Here is a 19,624-nt window from a genome sequence, read left to right as displayed (position 1 = left end):
ATGGCTGGAACTACTTTTGGCGTACATTAGCTGAAAAATACTGACCCGCTTTGGGATCTTTTTCAATAATAATAATAATAATAATAATAATAATAATAATAATAATAATAATAATAATAATAAATGTAAATATTGTTTTGTTAACAGAAATATAGAAAATGTGGGGAAAATCCGACTTTGTACTGCAAAAAACATATAATAATAAAAATAAAAATGTATTAGATATTGCCTAAATTCCAAGAGAAAAAAACACACCGTATAAAATATTTTTTCGCAATAATTACACATTATATTTTACACGAATGTAAAATTCATAATATACAATATATATATATATATATATATATATATATATATATATATATATATATATATATATATATATATATATATATATATATATATATATGTGTGTGTGTGTGTGTGTGTGTGTGTGTGTGTATATGCGAAAACGCAATTGAAACGGCTAGCTTTGAGAAACGGAAATGACGCAGTGCACAAACGAACGACTGTTTCCGGTAAAATCGTGCGCCTGCAATCCAACATGGCTGCGTCCAGTAGTAGAGCAGTGAGCACCCTTTTCTCAAAATGTAACAAAATCAGCTTAAGCTCGGTTTTTTTCACACCACGCACGAGCACACAGGTAAAAGCTCTTCTCTTGTTTTATATTAATTTTGAGAGCTGTATTTATTTTTGGTTTGATCGCATGCTGTAGTGGCTGGCGGTACAGCTTGCTGATGACAGATCACATCCCGAAGCGCATACTTCAGTACTAGATAGTGTGCAGAATAGTGCGGGTCAGCACTGTGTTTTGGCGTCCTAGTTAGTGCTGTAATATACGGTTTTGGACGCAGCCCGTGTTGCCCTTGTGTTGTCGCTGGGTAACAAGTTGATTTAAAATGAATGCCATTATGTCAATCAATCAATAAATAAATCTCTTTAGATAGATCAATTAATAAAAAAATAAATAAATGTATACATTTAAGTAATGCTATCCTAGTAATTTCAGGTAAATCATGTTATTATAAAGCTACAGTGTATGGAATATTTTGTAAGGAATAATTATAAAAAAGTAAGAATTATATATATATATATATATATATATATATATATATATATATATATATATGAATATGAAAAGCCAGAGAGTATGATCCTCATGTCTTCATGACCAAGGTAGATGCATTAAATGTGATAATAATACCCAGACTTCAGGCTCAGAAGAACTCTAGAGTTACTGTCTATGTATAAAATAACTGTCAGTTTGCTATTGTAATGGATGCCATTCCTAATGGGGTCAGCTTTATTTGAAAAAATATATATTTATAGTATTCACTATATGTGATGCTGTGGAGGAATCTGTTTTTAATCTCTTAAAGGAATGTGCACATACGGCTTTGTTTTAGGAGGGTTTTTTTTGCATGTTGGTTTGTGTATTTCTATCTCAGAATTTAAGCAGAGGTTCTGTTTGGTTACCAGAACCTTGATTGAAACCAAAAACTAATTTTTTATATTAACACAAATGTAAATAAAAAAATTGAATTAAGCCCTCTTTTTCTGCGTTTTATTTGAGACCTAAATCCTTTCTGGATGCATATTACCTCCAGCAGCTCCAAAGCCCTTTGACTATTTCACTGCATCATCCGTTTCATATTTTTTAGGATTTATAACATGTAACATGTAAACGTTTCTTTCTCCTGCCCCTGGCATTCTTATGTATGTAACAAGTCTGCATGACAAACAGGAGCCCCAGTCAATCAAGATTGAGTGTGTGAATGCAGACATACCATACAGAAGTGCTACAAAGAAATTATCATTTATTTATTCTCCAATCTGGTAGGGGGTTAGTAAATGATATTCTGCTAATATGTTGTTATTGTGGTGTTTGTGTCATCAATTTTTGATATGTATTTGGTAATGACTGACTGAAGATGTGGAAAAGTGTAACAAATTTCACTTCAGAATGAAGAACAAATTTGGCCCATCCGCTTGCCTTAAGCTGTCTTTTTTTATAGTTCCTTTGTGGCAGCTTTGTTTAATATCCTATTACAATCTATATACATTTTACAGGTTAGAAGATTAGAGATTCATTTACTTATAAAAATGGAGCAGGCTGTTGGAAATTATGAAGCATTTTGTTCTCCACATTTTATTTTAGTTAGTTGTGGTTTACAGCCCTGGAGATGGTAGAGAAAGTATATTCAGAGTTTACAGTGATGCGATCTTTTTACCTTTTTCTTTTTGTAAAACAGAGCTTATATTTTATCTATGCATAGGATATATGTGCTGCGGTCCCTGAATGCTGCAACAGGAAAGCATTCTTCATTCTGCCAGGAGTTCGCAAAGAAGCATGGATGTTTGGAAAAATAACATTTCATATACAAATCTGCTGCAGTAGTAGTCATAGTTAGTAGTAGCAGTAAGAATAATAACTTTTTCAAGCACCTTTAAAAGTAACTCCTCAACGCACTTTACATAAGAAAACAATAAAAAAAAAGTAACTAACGTAAAATCAAATATTTTATATCACTGTAACAGGACTTTTATGGGAAATGTAATTGCATGTGCATTCAGGTAAAATTCTGTTGAAGCCTGTGAATCAAAATTTTCTGTTGCGTCTGGTAATGCTGGCTGTATTGCACTGTGATGTGAAACATCGTTGCAACGTTGTTTTTTGTAGTTTCATAGCCAACGTAGTTTTTCTAAAAAAAATTATGTTGTGGCAGTGAATACTGATATTGTTTAACACTGTCTTTTTTTCTCTCTGTAGCTAATTAGCAGGCAGATCTGTGTATCCTCTGCTTCATGGAGGAAGAACCTGGCAGCGGCTGGGCCTGAAAAGTTCTCTGAGGAGTACATTAAAAAACAAATAGACGAGTTCAATATCGGCAAGCGGCACCTGGCCAACATGATGGGAGAAGACCCCGAGGCATTCACACAGGAGGACATAGATGTAAGAAGCATACGATCACTATACTCTATATACTGTATACAGAAAAGTTTGTGGACACCTGATTATAGGTTTGTATGTGCTTTTTGAACGTCCCATTCCACATTTAGTCCCCATTAGCTGTTACAATAACATTCAATTTCCACATCTTTTTTTTTTTCCTGGGAAGATGTTTTACTAGAATTTGGGATTTAGGGAACTGATTAACACAAATCCTGTGTGTCATGAGCACTTGGCTTTAGCACTCATTAAGTGTTGTACCTTAAACAGTGAGTTTATCATCAGATACAAACAACAAGCCTGACGATTATGAATACAGTGGAACTTTGACACTCGCGACCTCGATAGTTCACGACTTTTCATTCGGAACCAGACTAAGAGTACCTCGCGAAAAATCTGATAGTTCGCGAGAACGTTCGGAGTAACATTTTAAAATAGTTTTTACTAATAAATTACATAAAAATGTTTGAAAAACTGTTTTATTATTGTATTATTCATTTAAAGTAGTAATTAATTAGTAGTAAGTAATTTGACAAATAATTCACAGTTTCTGTCGAGTTTACAGTACGTGAATAATTCCCCTTGGGTCAAAACCTCACGATTTCTTGTTACTCGTGAGGGGTCATAGAACATAACCCCAGCGAGTATCGAGTTTGCACTGTATATACATTTTACACTAGAGCTAACACACAAGTGAAACTTATGCATTCATAAACCACTGTTAATCCACCACATCTGACTTTGTATTTGTAATCGTTACTTCAAAATACACTTCATAATGTGGCATAAGACAGTGGCTAAGTAGTAAAAAGCACAGTTGGGTTTATTTTAATGGCTCATGTTGGTGTAATGAGTATCATTAGCGCAAATGCAACACGCTAGTCAATTTTGAATAAAATCAAAAAGAGGTGTGTGGGATCAGGTGCAGGAAAAGAAATTAGGACAAGGTTGTTTTGTCTCTTGTTGAGTTGCTTTTAAATGAAATGTTGGTCAAAATGTAAGCTTATGGGCTGGTTGAGTTATATATAAAAAAAAAATGTTTAAAAGGTGTTTTGAGTATTAGCTGGACCTGGCTTTACTACAACCATCATTCGTGTTATATGGATAAAACCGATTGGGCCGTAAAATGTGGCTTTCATCCTGAAGTTGATTCTTTTATAAGACCTACGCATCCCAATGTTTTAATTCCTTGTATACCAAAAGCAGTTTGATGACAATTTTGAGATTTTTGCTAGTAGATAGAGAATGAATGATGTTTTTCGGTTGCTTGTCCATGTGTCAATCTGTCAACATTCTAATTTTAACCAGCAAATAAACTGATCAGATCTTGGAATTGTTCCATCCAGGGTCAGAGCAAGGCCAAATGTCTGCGCTTTTCCTAGAGAAATTACAACTTAGTACCAGCACAAGCACTTAATATAAAATTATGATTTGCTATGCAGCTGACACTACAGTCAAATCTGCTTTTGTAACATCTTTGGACCAATCAGAATCGAGAATTCATCAGCGCTGTGGTGTAATCTCCCTCCGAAAAAATTTGACACATTCTAACGTGCTCACGAGTTAAAGTCAAACTTGCAGGAGGCAGGAAATTTGTGATCTTTGAGATTCAATGCTCAATTGATTTGAAATCCACATCCCTATGATGTCCAAGTAGCATGTTTATTTATTTGTTTTGTTTTTTTTACTTTTTACTTTACTATACTGCATTAAACAGGTTAAAAATGCAAAATCTAATTGTAACCTTTTTTCCACATTCACATTTTTTACTGTGATTAGTTAAAAAGCTTTAGCCGGTACATCTGGTGTGGGGCGACACCAACGCTCTCTTCAGAAAACGAAGCTTTTTGGCCGTTTATTTCTGGGGGTTTTTGGAACGGTTCCCACTGTAAACCATTTTGCGAACTTCGCCCGACCGGTTCATTATAACCAGCTTTGAAATGTGTCCCGGTTTAGGCAAAGAGCGAAGATATTGGTGCTGTATCCTGATTGTGGCAAGATGAGGAATAAATTAATAAATCAATAATAGGAATAAAGCGTAAATCATATTTTAGCAAAGCTTAAATATAGTACAGTAGTTTCAAAGTATATAATTATTACAGCCAGCAGAAATAAACATTGTATTTTTGTATGGTTTCACTGAATAGTCAAATTATAATTTTTTTTAAATATTCATAATTAGTAGTGTAGCTAAATTATGTTCTTATTTGTATCATTTATTTTGCAGGTGAAATCTGTTGGTGTGTTTTTAATTAATTATTTTTTTTTTTTTAGAATATGACTCGGATTGCGTTTGAAATTTCCGTTATACTTAGTGCATAAGGAATGACACGAATAACTGCACTGACACCCGAGAAACATGCCATACATTTTGGCATGTCCTAACTGCTAATTTCAAATCAGCAATTCTATTTTTTTTATTAAGTAAACTGAAACAGAGATCTGATTATTTATGTGGCACATCTGCCATGCAAGTTCCTATGTATGAGTTTGTACTATAGAAATGATAATGCTTTAGAACTGTAGGAATAAATTACAGCAGGAAATACTGTCAGACCCATAATTTTATTGCCAATAGTCAACAGCATCTGTCTTTGAAATATCATTTGACTGAATATTTGTGTATGTCTGAGGTAAATTTCTATTAAGAAGATGCTACTGTTGCTATAGAAAGACAAAAATAAGCTTTCACACTGGTAAAAACTGTGATTATTGGGCTTGGCTGGAGTTTCACTTCAGCTCTGCGTCCAAATTCTGCCATAATGCCTAAAGCTTTGCTTCTGGGAAGAAGCCAAGACGAAGCCTCTGCAGTGGTTATTGGAGGACAGTGATGTTCAAAGATACTTTAATGCTTCTCTCTCTGTCCTTTTTCTGGACTGTAATTGATTCATCACACCAAATGTGCCCAATTTGCATTTATCCCCAATCCTCCACCATCGTTAATGAATTGAGTCCTCAGTGCCAGCGTGGCTAAGAGGCAGTGACACCCACCGAGCCTCTGCCAGACGAGCGGGGAATGGCTTGGACTGCCGGGGCACCGAACAGGTTGCCAGCTCTGCTGTGAGTGCAGCAGAGGTGTGGGCCAGCTGTGCCAGCAGGAAGTAATTCACCTTCTCTTCACCTGCTTTCCCTTTGCTGTCACACGCAAGGCACGGTCTTGCACTGTGTCTTTGGTCCCACTCTGCATTTTCTCGAAACCCATCGGGTGGTGTGGAAGACTTCAGAATCCAATGCCAGGACTGGTGACAACTGTGATAAAAGCAGCACTGATGCTTATGGGTTTCAACATGCAGAGCTGCACCGCTGAACTTTTCATTTCAGCGGCACACTCGCGCCAGCTTGTTTACATCGGTTAAGCGAGCTGTGTGACTGCTTCTTCCGTAAAAGCTTATGTGGCAGTGAGCCAGTCCAAAAGTCCTGAGAACAAATTTATTATATTTTCTCTTTTGGTATGCTTTCGCAAGTTTTTCGTTACATACAATTCATACTATGTAGCATGTGACAGCAAAAAAATCATGAAAGAATTGTATATAAATTTTTACATCAATGTTAGTATCGCTAGCGCTTTCCAGAGATGGCAGAAAAAGGGTTAAATCGGCTCAAATTTGCATCGCGATTAGGATTTAGGGTCTCTAAAGACATCACAGATGAGCATCAAATAAATTCTGATGCCACTGGACGTGCAAACACTCACAAATGCTGAGTGAAGTACAGTACAGTGCAGAGTTATGCAGCGCAAAACTAATATGTGTGCTCAAGACTTGATATCCGGACACACTTCCACTGCTGCGGCTTCACCCAGCCTCCGGATCTGCCTGATTTCATCTTGAGACTTTCTTCTGATTGTGACCTATGCTTTGTTGCTGGAGACAATCCCACACAAATACTCTAAAGATTGCCCACTATATTCTCACCCTTTTTAAATGTGAATAATCTCACCTAGTTACTGTTCTAATGCTCTAATCGTAGGCTTGTGATACTCATGGTGTATAGCTCATCAACATACTTCTTTCATTTTTTGTTACTCTGAAAAGCACAGTTGAAGTTCAGTTCCTCTCAATATTCCTTCCACTGGTCATTTCAGGAAGTTTTTCCCCTCACCATTTCTTCATTAAAAAGTCTGGATTTTTGTAAAACTTTGTTGTAAAATTTTGACCTTGCATTCCCTTTTGTAGACTGCCTTAATAGAAAGCCTAATATTTATATGAGGCCCTATTCAAACAGGAACCTACTCCTAGTTTGAAAAAAGAAAAGAAAAAAAGAGGCAAAACAATAAGCAGTTCTCATTTATAATTGCTACCATTGTAATACATGTAACACGTATTACCCTGACTTTGCCCTTTTTGTGTATTCCTGCCCTCACCCTAAAGAAATTGAGTATATAAAAGGAATGACTGCAAAAACTTCACAAAGGGAAGTTTAAGTAGAAGTGGACTGTGTAGTTAAGTACGTATCTGTCGCCACAACATCGGACAAAGTTTGGCCACCTTGCGCAAAGTTTTGGCAGCACCGTGTTGCAGAACGGCGTGATGAGGCTACACCTCCCTCTGGGAGTTGCACCATATTGCATTTCAAGGTATTAACAGGTGCTGCCTTCATCTGTCACCGCCTTCTACATCCGTCCCCTTCTCTCATCCTCACTCTGTCTTCCCTCTTGTTTCTTTTGCTCGCTCTCTCTTCGCCACACTCTCTCGAATTCTCCCATTTTGACAGCGTGATGCATGACTGCGTGTCCTTTTTTCCACTGCATCTGCTGTCATCTCACTTCATTCTCGCTCTCTTCTTTCACCTTTTTTCCCTTCATTGTTCTGGTTTTTGTTAGCTCACAAATAGCCTCTCTTTTTGTTTTTTGGCCATCTGAAGGGTAATGATGTTAGCACTGACCTGGTGACGATAAATGATCACATGATGTATTAAAAAGTGCACACATTCAGTGTAATGCAGTCATTGTATTGCGTTAAATATTGCTAAAATGTAAGTATCCGTACTGGAAAATTACATACGATTTCTTTGTGAGGTTTAAATGGAATAGTAAGAAATTAAATGAATGTTGGTATTCTATAGTAATGAGTACTACTGATGTAATAGTTTATTTCATGTTGTGTTTTTTTTTTTCTACTCTGCAGAGATGCATAGCATATCTCTTTCCCTCTGGTCTCTTTGAGAAGCGAGCCCGACCGATAATGAAGGTATGACTTGACTCTGTACTGAGGATAGCTAGCGTTAACAAATCTCAATGTCTTCGGAACACACATGGCACACATATTTCACATTTGTATATTTGTATTTCAGCACCCAGATCTGATCTTCCCAAAGCAGGCAGGTATGTAAATGAGGCATTGTTTGTCTGTTTTTGCGATAACTGAGCGTTAACACAACAGTTTAATTATAAAATGTGTAAAATTGTGTGTTTTTGTGCAGCGGTGCAGTGGGGCGAGGACGGCCGCCCTTTCCACTATCTTTTCTACACTGGGAAACAAGCCTACTACTCCCTCATGCATGTAAGTGCAGTCTCTCTTGGTCTGTCTTCCTGTATCTTTTTGTCTTTCTCTCTATAGTTTATCTCCCTCAGATTTGCTGCAGCTCTCTGTCTAGTTATCTGACTGAAAATCTAAGTTACTAGCATCTTTTACAAGCAAAAGTAGAGGCACAACATGTAGAGGTTTAGGGGTAGCATTTATTATTTGCTATCCTCTTATACTGCAAAACAGCAGACTTCTTTTCTGGTGCACAATACAAACATTCACTTCTTGCTGCACTGGATTTTAGTTTACACTGCCAATCTAGGTGTACTATGACCTTTGAGTTCATAAGCCTTGTCTATGTGAGCGACCAAAAAAGATGAGACAATGGAGGAGACATTTTATTTAGGTACAGAAGTAATACTAGACATTTGCCTCACTTTTTTTTTTTTATATGTTTGAGGTAAAATCCTTTTTTCTGCTTGCTATTGTTGTTATTAACTATGCATTTCTGCATGTATGCAAGCTTATTTGTCACATTTATTAACGTATTAGGATGATTTATCTAGCTTTAAAAATATATATATTTGTATAAATATCACAATTCTGCACTTGCCTGAGGTATTCTTCCAGTAGGAACTGAAGGAAAAAGTCCCTCCAGTTCACAGCTGTGATAAAAGGTGGAAAGAGTTGCAATTGTGTAATAGTAACTGGAGCAAATATTTCACCTGTGCACAATTTTTAAATAATAATTAGTTTATTAACATTGGACTAAGAGGTAATATGTTGTACTAGCATAATACCAATTCTTTGTTGGGTAAAAAGTCACTACTGTGTAGTATTAATGCTTAATTGTGAGGTAAAACAAGATACAACAAACAATATTAACTCTCCACTTTGAGGTAAAAACATACCAATTCCTCATGTTAATTCAGTTGTGATGTAAAAAAATCAGATTTATAAAATTTGCTTGCAAACCCAATAAATTGTCGAAATTGTGTAGTTAAACTTTTTTGTTATGAGGTAAAAATTTGCAATTGTGAGAGAAATCTACACTATATCATATATACAGACCCTGGCTTTCATGGTTGTGTACACAATGGAATAGGAGGAAAACACATTTACCACATCAACATAATTTCCTCAAAATTTGGGAATTTTCTTGGTCAGGATTTCTTCAGACATACTGTTCCCCTCTGAATGTTTTGGATCCGCAAGACCAAGTTGGAAATCCGGCAGGCCAGATTGGAATTTGCATAACTGAGATGAGCCACAAAAGTTCTGGAACCGAGATTAACCTTGTGTAGTAAAGGCCAAGCACGGTGGAGGTAGAGCTAATTTGGACTTGGATAGATGCTTTTGAAATGAGCCCACAAATCTTTATTGATAATATAACTCCTGATGGTAGTAGAAAAATGAATTCAGAAATCAAAATTATTCTGCCTGTTAATTTACAGAGAAATGCAGCCAGTCTGATTGTGAGGAACTTTGTCATGCAGCAAGACAGACAACAAAGGGTTTCATCAGAGGAGAAAAATGGAAGGTTTTATACTGGCCAAGTCAATCACCTAAAGCAAATTTTATTTCATCTCCTGAAGAAGAGACTAAAGCCAAAAGAAAGCCAATTAAAAAGAAGTCACAAAACATGAAAGTTTGATTTGTGTGTAATATACGGTTTTGGATGCAGCCCGTGTTGTCCTTGTGTTGTCGCTGGGTAACAAGTCAATCAACCAATCAATAAATCCCTCAATAGATCGATTAATAAAACAAAAAATGTATTAATACATTTAAGTAATGCTATCCTAATAATTTCAGGTAAATCATATTATTATAAAGCTACAGTGTATGGAATATGTTGTAAGGAATAATAATAAAAAGAAAGAATAATCAATATTATTATATTATATATAATTTAAAATGTCAGATCCTTGTGCTAAAATACAAACGTGAAATGGTCTGTGTGGCATTACCAACATGTTAGCCTTGAATTATCAAGTTAAGACAAAAGGTCCTTAATTTCCTGTTGATAGTGACTCCATTTTAAAGGGTTACACATTTTAACTACCCCTATAGACTATGTACATCTTGGTCATACACTGCAATATGTACCATGAATATCATGTTCTTTATTGTTTTGAACAAAAAAAAACGACAACCGCTTATTTTTATTTTAAATAGCCGGCCTGAGCACTGACTGTGTTAGGTATAAAGGCTTTGATTAGCATGACAGCATGTCGGCCGCCACACCTCTGAGGTCTGGTGTATTTGGCAACTCGAACCTGAATAAAGGCTGATGAAATTTTAATAATAATTACTATTAAAAAGGCCATTTTACTTATTATTGAGTAATCTCTAAATATTCAGGTTTACTAGTTTAGAGTTACACTATAAATAAAGGGTAGTAAATATGAACCCATTTATATGTCCTGGTGACCCCAAGGTTGAGTTGAGCATTAATATTTTTAAATAATTGCTGTCTGTGTCGCTATTTGTCTCTTTCCATTTTTACTGTCTTTCGTACACTGCCTCTATTCCCCCTCGATTCTAGGTTTGCCTTGTGATTCAAAGTAATCCATCTAGTTTTGTTTTTAAAATGAACATGTTTAAATAGTCTTTGTCTGACAAAAAGCAAACAGAAGCAGATGGGGACATCAAGATGTGGATGTAGATTGCCCTTTTCTTTCTTTTTCTTTATTTTTTTTCTTTCTTTTTTTTTCTTTTTTTTTCCTTTTTTTTAAATGGACAAATGTTTGTTCATAATACTTCATTATGCTAAAGCTTCATAGGCTAAAGCTTTTCAAAGCTAATATCAGTGCCAGTGACAAAAACAGGGATATACTATTTAACAGTATGGGCTTGATATTATTATAATTTTTTTTTATTTTTTATTTAAATGTACTGTACACTAAACTGGTGGGCACATTTGTATATAGTGATGCATAATGCATATTATAGAAAAGTCTTTGAGAATCCTGATACGATATTTGTGGCACATCGGCTGCGCCTAGACTAGAGAGGAGTAAACATGAAGACAGAAAGAGATGAAGAAAGGAGTGTGGTTAAGAGAGGAGCCTGGTTTGTTCACTGTAACTTTTTTTTTTTTTTTTTTTTTTTGCGCACCGTCTCGCCTCTCAAAATCGCATTTACAGCAGGGCGCAGCACACACTTCACTAGACATGCCTGGGCTTAGTGCTATTTTAGATTTTTGTGTGTGTGTGTGTGTGTGTGTGTGTGTGTGTGTGTGTGTGTGTGTGTGTGTGTGTGTGTGTGTGTGTGTGTGTGTGTGTGTGTGTGTGTTATAGAAGTACAGCCATGCATTGAGGATTTGGGAAATGAACCCCTGAGACATCACTGCACTCTAACCAGCTCTTTGTCACCTCAGCTAATTCCTTTTCAAAGTTTCTTCTTTTTTTTCATGTCTCCCCTTCTCCTTCTTCTCCTCCTTCACATCTCTCCTTTCTCCTCTGCCGTTTATCTCCGGACTCGACCTTGGGCTAAGACGTGACGCCATAGCAGTGCAGATCTTGTGCGCGCGTGCTGATTAATGTGGCATTGTCCTCGACTTGCCCGAGCCCCCGAGCCTCTCCCCTTTTGCCCGCAGTAGCTGAGACCCCCTGCTGTTCATTTAAATAGGTATGTCAAATCAGAAAATAACGTACAGCTCCCCAGCCGGCAGAGAGCAATATTTTACTGGGACAAGAGGGAAAAGGAAAGACCGTAGACACGCACATACAAATCACAACATGTACATGAACCCATTTCAAATCTTAAAATGTGAGAGAAAACTAAGTATATTTAAATTTGAGCGAAAAATACAGATCATTTTATACAAAGATGATCTGTTAACTATTTTAATTAAGTTAGAAAGAAACGGTGTGCCTTGTATTCTTATGCAGTCAAATAACTGCGAAAAAAAAAAAAAATCTGATTATTAGCAATAGTTTCAATAATCTTATAAATTAGAAATTCTCAAAATGGGTCTATCTATCTATCTATCTATCTATCTATCTATCTATCTATCTATCTATCTATCTATCTATCTATCTATCTATCTATCTATCTATCTATCTATCTATCTATCTATCTATCTATCTATCTATCTATCTATCTATCTTTGTTCTTTGGACGAATTATTGCATGATCATTGGTCTAAAATCCAAACAATTTTATTAGCTTGAAAGAAATCTGACAGCAAGCTTTAATTGTTAATATGATTGTTTCATGATTTAATTATGTAATCTGCGAAATATTCGACATTGATATCTGAATAGACATTCATTCGTAAATTTCCCGATGATTTAAATTCAAAAACAATAACTCAGTGAGGAATACAATCTTCTATCATTTCATCTATTTGAAATATTTCTTATTCCCTACATTTTAATGCACATACAATGCATAAAGATGTGTTTTTCTTCAAAAGCTGCTTGTAAAATCCACCTCGTAGACATTGTCATGCTGTACAGCGCTCCTCTGATTTATTGAATTTGAAAAGCTCACAACTCGTATCAAATCTGGTGCGTTATCTGCCCCCACACCCCCCACCCCCTCTCTTTTTCTTTTTTTCTTTATTTTTTGTTTTTTGCCTCTTCAATACCGAGCAAAGTGGCCTTGATTCTGTCTAAATCTTCATTTTCTATCACTCGGTTGAATTTCTCCGACTGCTTTTTACAAATGTGCACCGCGCATTCCACTCATCTTTTTCCTGTTTCTCTCTCTCCCGCTCTTTCTCGCTCTGTCTATTTCTTTTCTATTACTCCTCTCTCTCTTTTTTTTTTTTTTTTTTTTTTTTTTTGCACCGAAAATTGGTTTTTGCCCGATGTTTGCTTTTTTTGGCGAGCGCCGGTGGATTAGACGCACTCTATCAGGATGGAATTAAACAAACAGCTGCGGAATAATTGCGGGGGGAAATGAATTCTCGCGCGGCCGAGGGGAAAGGGCCGACGTGAGCTGCATGCGCGTGTGCGCGCGTACACGCACACATACACACACGCACCCTGCCCCGCTTCGCTTCATTGCCATGACGCCTGACGGGCACTCCAGGCTCGTGGGCGCGATGCCAATTTAGACAAGAATGCCCGAGGACGCCATCCGGCTCTGCATGGCAGCTCCTCCTGCCGGGAGGAGGGAAGGTGTGTGTGTGTGTGTGTGTGTGTGTGGGTGGGTGGATGAGAGAGAAAGGGGTTATGGCCCAAGTGCTCCCCAATTCAATTTCCCCCCACACACAATTAAATCCAGGCAGGGCTGAAGAGACAGAGATGGGATCTGCTTTCATAATGGAGATCCCTGTATGTGTGTGTTTGTATGTTTGTTTGTGTATAAAGTGAGGGGGGGGGGGGTTAAAATCCATGTTTTTTCTTTCAAGGAATTCCTGAATCAATTTTTTTTTTGTTTATTCATATAGGGTCCATTTCCACTTGAACTATTTAAACTGCTGCGTTTTTTCCCCTCAAGCTGTGTCTCACTTAAATGTATTTTTGACCTTATTGTGACAGTGTGATATTAAACAATACAAAAAAAAAATCCAGCTTGTTTAGTTTTCGTCTTTTCCCTGCATTTATGCTTTGAAATCCTTATTTCTTCCAGGACATGTTTGGGAAAGTGTTGGCGATAGAAAAACATCAAGACAAGTTGAGAAGGAAAGGGCTTTTTACTCAAGACACCAAACAGATGTAAGTACAGCAAGATTTCTAATGACATGCAGTTTTGGGGAAATAGGACCTGTTGAAATCTGTGATAAATTCTAACCATTTCTAAGCCTCTGCACTTGTATATTTGGCCTTTTTTCATGGCTTGTATATTTGGCTTTTTTTCCCCATACGTTTTAAATGCGGCTCGTTCGCACGCATCACACAGTAGCATTGCCGAGTACAATATAAGCACACCCAAGCCCTCTTCGATCGCTCCTTATTTTAATATGTAAAACTAAAGGAGAGGAGATGGTGTGTTTCTCTTTTCTTATTGTGAATTGACTGACCCCATGTGACCAAGTGATTTGATTTAAGATGTTTGGGAGCACATGACTGTGTTTTATTATATTTCTGACATTGTTAAACTTTTGCCAAGCCAAAGCCCAAAACATCTGTAGGCTGTGAACAAAGGCGGATAAAAGACGTTGTTTTTATAGTCATAGTTTTCATTTTTCTACTATTATATGTTCATCACGGACAGTTAATGGTTGGAATCTTTTAGTGGAGTCGGAGTTTTAAAATGCTTAAACCTTCCCTTAGGTGGTTTCATATGGAAGATATTTATTTTTTAGAACTGTGGGGCTGGTGCAGGTTCTTGCGTTACAAAGACCACCTGACTGGCTGTTTTTGTAATCGGCGCGATGACAAAAGTAATATCTGTAAAGCTGCAGATTAGAAAGTGTGGAAAAGTCATTCTTCAGGTGACTAAAAATGCCTATACAAGGATCAGCAAGTCCATCCACAACTGAGCAAACTTATTATTCCGCAGCTGTTTGTTTAATTCCATCCTGATAGAGTGCGTCTTACAGCAGAGTCGACTTATTACAAAGATTTCATAATTCACTGGTGCACTGGACATGGGAAGAGTGAGATCAAGTTAAATCTGTTTCATATCATTGCATTACAATTGTGTGTATGTTTTGTGTGTTTCCAGCTCTCTGAGCGGTAGCCGATGGCTGTTGAAAGAGGAGCTGGAGCAGTTACTGGTAGAAAATATCTCTGAACATGACGTAAGTGCCAAACATCCGTCATGCCATCCTATGGGTGCTTTCTCAGCTGGCATACTTTGTAAAGATAACACAAGAGGGCGCTGTTTGAAACAATTTTAAGTAAAGTCCTATTGAATGCAGTTTTCTTTGCCGGTGTGTGCGTGCATGCGTGTGTGCAGTATGCTCGGTTCCTGCAGCTGATGGAAAGGCTCTTGTCCATGCCTTACTGCTCTATGGAGGAAGAGTTTGTGCAGCATTTCCGGAGGAAACTGGAGGTTCAGTCCAGCAAGCAGGAGATTCCCGCACTTCAACACAATGAGGACGGAGTGGCGTTCAGTCAGTCTGATGGTACACACACACACACATATGCGGACACATAAAACTGTTATTGTTTCACCATCACTACAGTACATACAGTACACTACTATAAATTCTACATGAGTGTGATGTTACTGCTGCTCTTTTTCACACTTACTGTACTTTGTACTATGCCATAGGAAGAAGAAAGTCATCCAAGGCCAGCGTCACACTCAGAGACCAGGGCTCTGGCCGGATCACAATTAATGGCAGGAACTATGTGCAGTATTTCCCCATCCTGCTGGACAGGTGTGTGTGTGTGTGTGAACTTTTTATTGAAAAAAAGTTCTTAACAACATAATAAGCTGTACATTTACATCATATTAACTTTAGAAGAGAGAGTAAAAAGAGCGACTGTTGAGAGGAGGAGTAAAACTTTTCATTTGCCGTTCCCTGGAAAATCATTCTTCATTGTAGTAACACATGACACCGATTATTTGTTTTATTCCTGAAGGCCTTGTTACGTTTCTCCTCACACGTTGTTCTTTTTTTGCAAAATCATGGCATTGTAATAAAAGGGTTAAGGAGTTGTCCTGTTGTACATTTTAATACAGGCGCTCTTGTCATTTCTAGGCTTTTATGCCCTTTAGAATGCCAAACGCCAAAGCCACTAAAGGGAAATGTTCATACACAGCAGTTTTTTCTCTTCACTATGCTATTGTATTATTTTTTTTCTTTCTTTTTTGTAAGTCTTAGAGGAAGGTTAATTACACAGTTGAGTGAGTAGTAGGCCTGCTCTTATCACACACTCCTAACCCATTGAGGAGGTTGGGTGACGATTTCGTGGTCTCAGAAGTGTGACAGCCTTCAGACTTGATGACTCTAAAGCACTTGGTATATACAGTATCTCACGAAAGTGAGTACACCCCTCACGTTTCAGCAAGCATTTTATTATATGTTCTCAAGGGACAATATTATAGAAATGAAAATTGAATATACTTTAGTCAATGTGCAGCTTGTATAGAGTACAGATTTACTGCCATTATTGTCAAAATAACTGGCAACAAAAGTGAGTACACCCTAAGTGAACATGTCAAAACTGTGTCCAAACTAGGTCTGGAGACATACTTTCAACTTCCTCAGCAAGGCAGTTGTCATCATGGCAGTGTGTTTAAGGGTCATTATTATGCTCTAAAACTGCCGTTCAGCACAGTTTCTGAAGGGAGGGCGTCATGTTCTGCTTCAGAATCTCAGAGTACATGTTGAAATCCATGTTTTCCTCAGTGAACCGCAGCTCCCCAGTACCTTCCTTTGCGTGGAAAGTGGCGGTGGCCTGTTTTTTCAGCCCCGTTTATAAACGAGACCCCAGAGCGGTCCAGAGTTTAGCTGGTGGTGCATCAGTAATAATGGTCTGTGGGGAAACATGGTGCTCCGTATGTAGTTAAAAGGTTAGTGTGTAAACTAAATGAAGTAAAATAATTTTGGCTTAAATCCTTTTTTATATATATATATCTCAGTGGTGGGCTGTGCATTTGGTACCTGGACCTTCAGTGGGGACGCACCCGACTTAATCCACCTCTTAATAACACCATCACGTCGCAATTATAGAAACCATTGATACTATACAAAAACGCGATATAACAATGCGTGGCATTACAGAGAGAGCGGTATTTCACATATGGAAATACCATTTTACTAAAGCAAGAAACCCAGTTAAGACTCCAAACCTCTACACTACCACCGCAACTGTGCACCTTCATCATCTGGAGCAGTTCTGAATCAATATTTGTCTAATAATATGACGCAACATTGAAAATGTAAATAAAATGTAAAAAACTATTTACCAGAGATGCATAGTCATAATTTGCACCGCTCTTCAGAGGCTGTAATCCAGTGGTACCGCTCGTTTTCACTGGTCTGGAAGTGGAGAACAAGCAAGATAGCTAGCTTCACGGTTGGCCGACCTCCTCACGATGTCTAGCTTTTCTTCAAAATATATTTTTAAGTATGTCCGAGACCAAATCAATTTCTCTTCCTCCGTAGGCATAAAAAAGTCTAACTCGGGTGTATTGATGTGTGCTGAGCCAAACAGAAGTGTTTTTCCAGTCAAACTTGGCTGTAACAGTTTCCCTCTGACCAACCAATCGGAGGACGAAAAAATGCTGACGCTATTCTGCGCAAGCTAGCTGGCCCTGTGAGGCGAATTTGAAATCTGATTGTTTAAAATAACAGAGCTAATTCTTCAGGAGACTACGTTAAAAGAATTCTATCAGTAATGATCCCGAAGGCCCTTGGCAGATTAGATTGACATGGCAGCACATAGAGGCTGAAATCTGATTGGACAAAAAAATCCAACATACACGTACTGGAAGCAGTGCAGCCAAGAGAAACCCTACGAAATTAAGAGAATAAACTGTTGGGAATAAATGAATACAATTTAATGGAACAAATATTAGATTTTATGTTGTAAATTTAGATCAGTGGTCATGTGTGTCTTCCAAAATCACTATATACGTGTGTGTGTGTGTGTGTTACTGTATATGAAACTTTCGTTTTTATGCCACTTTGAATTTAAATCCAAATACAGATTCTGATATGAATATATGGAGGGCTAAAAAGATTCAGATTCCGACATTTCTTTACACCCTTATACCAGGAGTGTAAGTCCTTAACCTTTTATACTACACCTGCCTTCATTATTTAATGGGACCAGATTGGCTTTCAAAACACAAACATCTGATTGTTCCCATAAGCATCGTTTTTCTTTACTATGGGTTTTTTTTCTCCTTGGACATTCTTTCCAGAGGGACCGTATGGCATGTACATGGACAAAAACTAATTAAAATAATTTTTCGCTTTTAGAGAACAGCTGATGTTTCCGCTTCATTTTATGGACATGCTGGGAAGGTTTGATGTGGAGGCCAGAGTGGAGGGTGGTGGTCGCTCGTCCCAGGCCGGCGCTCTGCGACTGGCTCTCTCAAGAGCACTGCTCAGCTTTGTCTCCAATGGAGACATGGAAAACATGAGGCAAGGTAAGTGAGAGACACGCACCCACTAATGTCTAGTGTCATGCATTTGTGAAATATTTTGGACACTTTTCTGGACATAAGCTTCAGGATCTTGAGGGTTTAAATATGACTTGTTTATTAGTTGTGTTACTGCAGTTTGATATTAGTCAGTCAAATTTGTGCTGTTTGTTGATAGAACCTTTTCTTTTAAGGCTAGATGCCAAAAGTTTTGTATGCTATTCTACAGGATTTTAAAATTGTCTATTGTGAGTGTGCACTTGTAGATGAAAGACGGTATCTTAAAGTATGACCTAAATCCCTTTTTTAGATTAATACATTGACTAAAGTATAAGCTTATGGTTGACAATTTGAGAGGCAGCTTATGATTGCGAACAAGACTGATTTTAAGGAAAAGCGAACACGATTTTTTTGTATTACTCTACATGCCATTCCACAGTGACCAAAAAGGTGCATTCCAGAATACTTAGTGTAAAGTTATATAAGTTGGGTACGAGGTTCAGCTCCAAACTGCCCCCTAGTGGTTATAGCATTTACTTTTATAGAAGCGCAAAAAGCTGCATGAACAAACATATATGAAATTATAACTCCTGTCTGTAAGACCATCTCTGTCTCTTTTTTACTTTTACCTTTTTTTGTCCTGTTACATTATTACATATATACTCTCTCCAGTCATAGATTCTCTTCTTCAGACACATTTTTTAGGATACATAGAGACATTTAATCTTTGATCTGTATTAAGAGGTCAAGAAAAAACTATATAAACAGAGAGTATTCAGTATTTCTTTAAATCTGTTGCTTTCAGCTGGTCTGCTGACATCTGACCCCAGAATCAAAGAGAGGAAGAAGCCCGGCCAACCTGGAGCACGCAAGAAATACACCTGGAAAAAACGCTAGCAGGCACTGGGGATCCGACATAAGAATTTATAACACATTCTTTCACAAACTTATTTATACATTCAACGTCTCTCAGCTTCCATAGAATTCAAAGCCAGTGAATGCGTCTCTTGAAGTCTGCATTATTTGTATAAATGAATCATGTATATTGCAATAAAATAAATGTTTCCATTTAAGCTTTGTTGGATCATTTTGTTTTTGTACTACAAATCTGTGTGATTCCTGAAGAACAAAAGGATTAAGCAGTAAACATATTCAGTTCATGCTGTTTAATAGATTTTTACTTAAATCCCTGTTTATATGTTGTGCAGAA

At 37.3% G+C, this 19,624-nt stretch overlaps 1 protein-coding gene across 1 annotated transcript; it reads left to right on the top strand.

Moving 5' to 3' along the window:
* Positions 1–483: 483 nt before the first annotated feature.
* Positions 484–19,487, top strand: mrps9 (mitochondrial ribosomal protein S9). The gene is made up of 11 exons (XM_083533939.1): positions 484–643; positions 2,771–2,953; positions 8,077–8,139; positions 8,243–8,273; positions 8,372–8,451; positions 13,999–14,084; positions 15,037–15,112; positions 15,271–15,439; positions 15,589–15,697; positions 18,251–18,420; positions 19,220–19,487. Exons 1-11 carry the CDS (start codon positions 545–547, stop codon positions 19,309–19,311), a joined length of 1,158 nt encoding a protein of 385 aa, XP_083390065.1. The 5' UTR covers positions 484–544; the 3' UTR covers positions 19,312–19,487.
* The last annotated feature ends 137 nt before the right edge of the window (positions 19,488–19,624 follow it).

This window comes from Silurus aristotelis (assembly GCF_946808225.1).
Source record: "Silurus aristotelis genome assembly, chromosome: 2".
NCBI classification, from domain to species: Eukaryota; Metazoa; Chordata; class Actinopteri; order Siluriformes; family Siluridae; genus Silurus; species Silurus aristotelis.
The sequence above is the reverse complement of the archived record's forward strand: the minus strand, read 5'-3'. Positions and strand labels throughout refer to the sequence as shown.

Bases quoted from the DNA above. Each gene is read 5' to 3' on its own strand.
- mrps9 (XM_083533939.1), top strand. From the start codon at position 545: ATGGCTGCGTCCAGTAGTAGAGCAGTGAGCACCCTTTTCTCAAAATGT. The intron at 2,954-8,076 runs GTAAGAAGCATA...TCTACTCTGCAG, and splicing joins TCACACAGGAGGACATAGAT to AGATGCATAGCATATCTCTT. The intron at 15,440-15,588 runs GTACACACACAC...ACTATGCCATAG, and splicing joins GGCGTTCAGTCAGTCTGATG to GAAGAAGAAAGTCATCCAAG.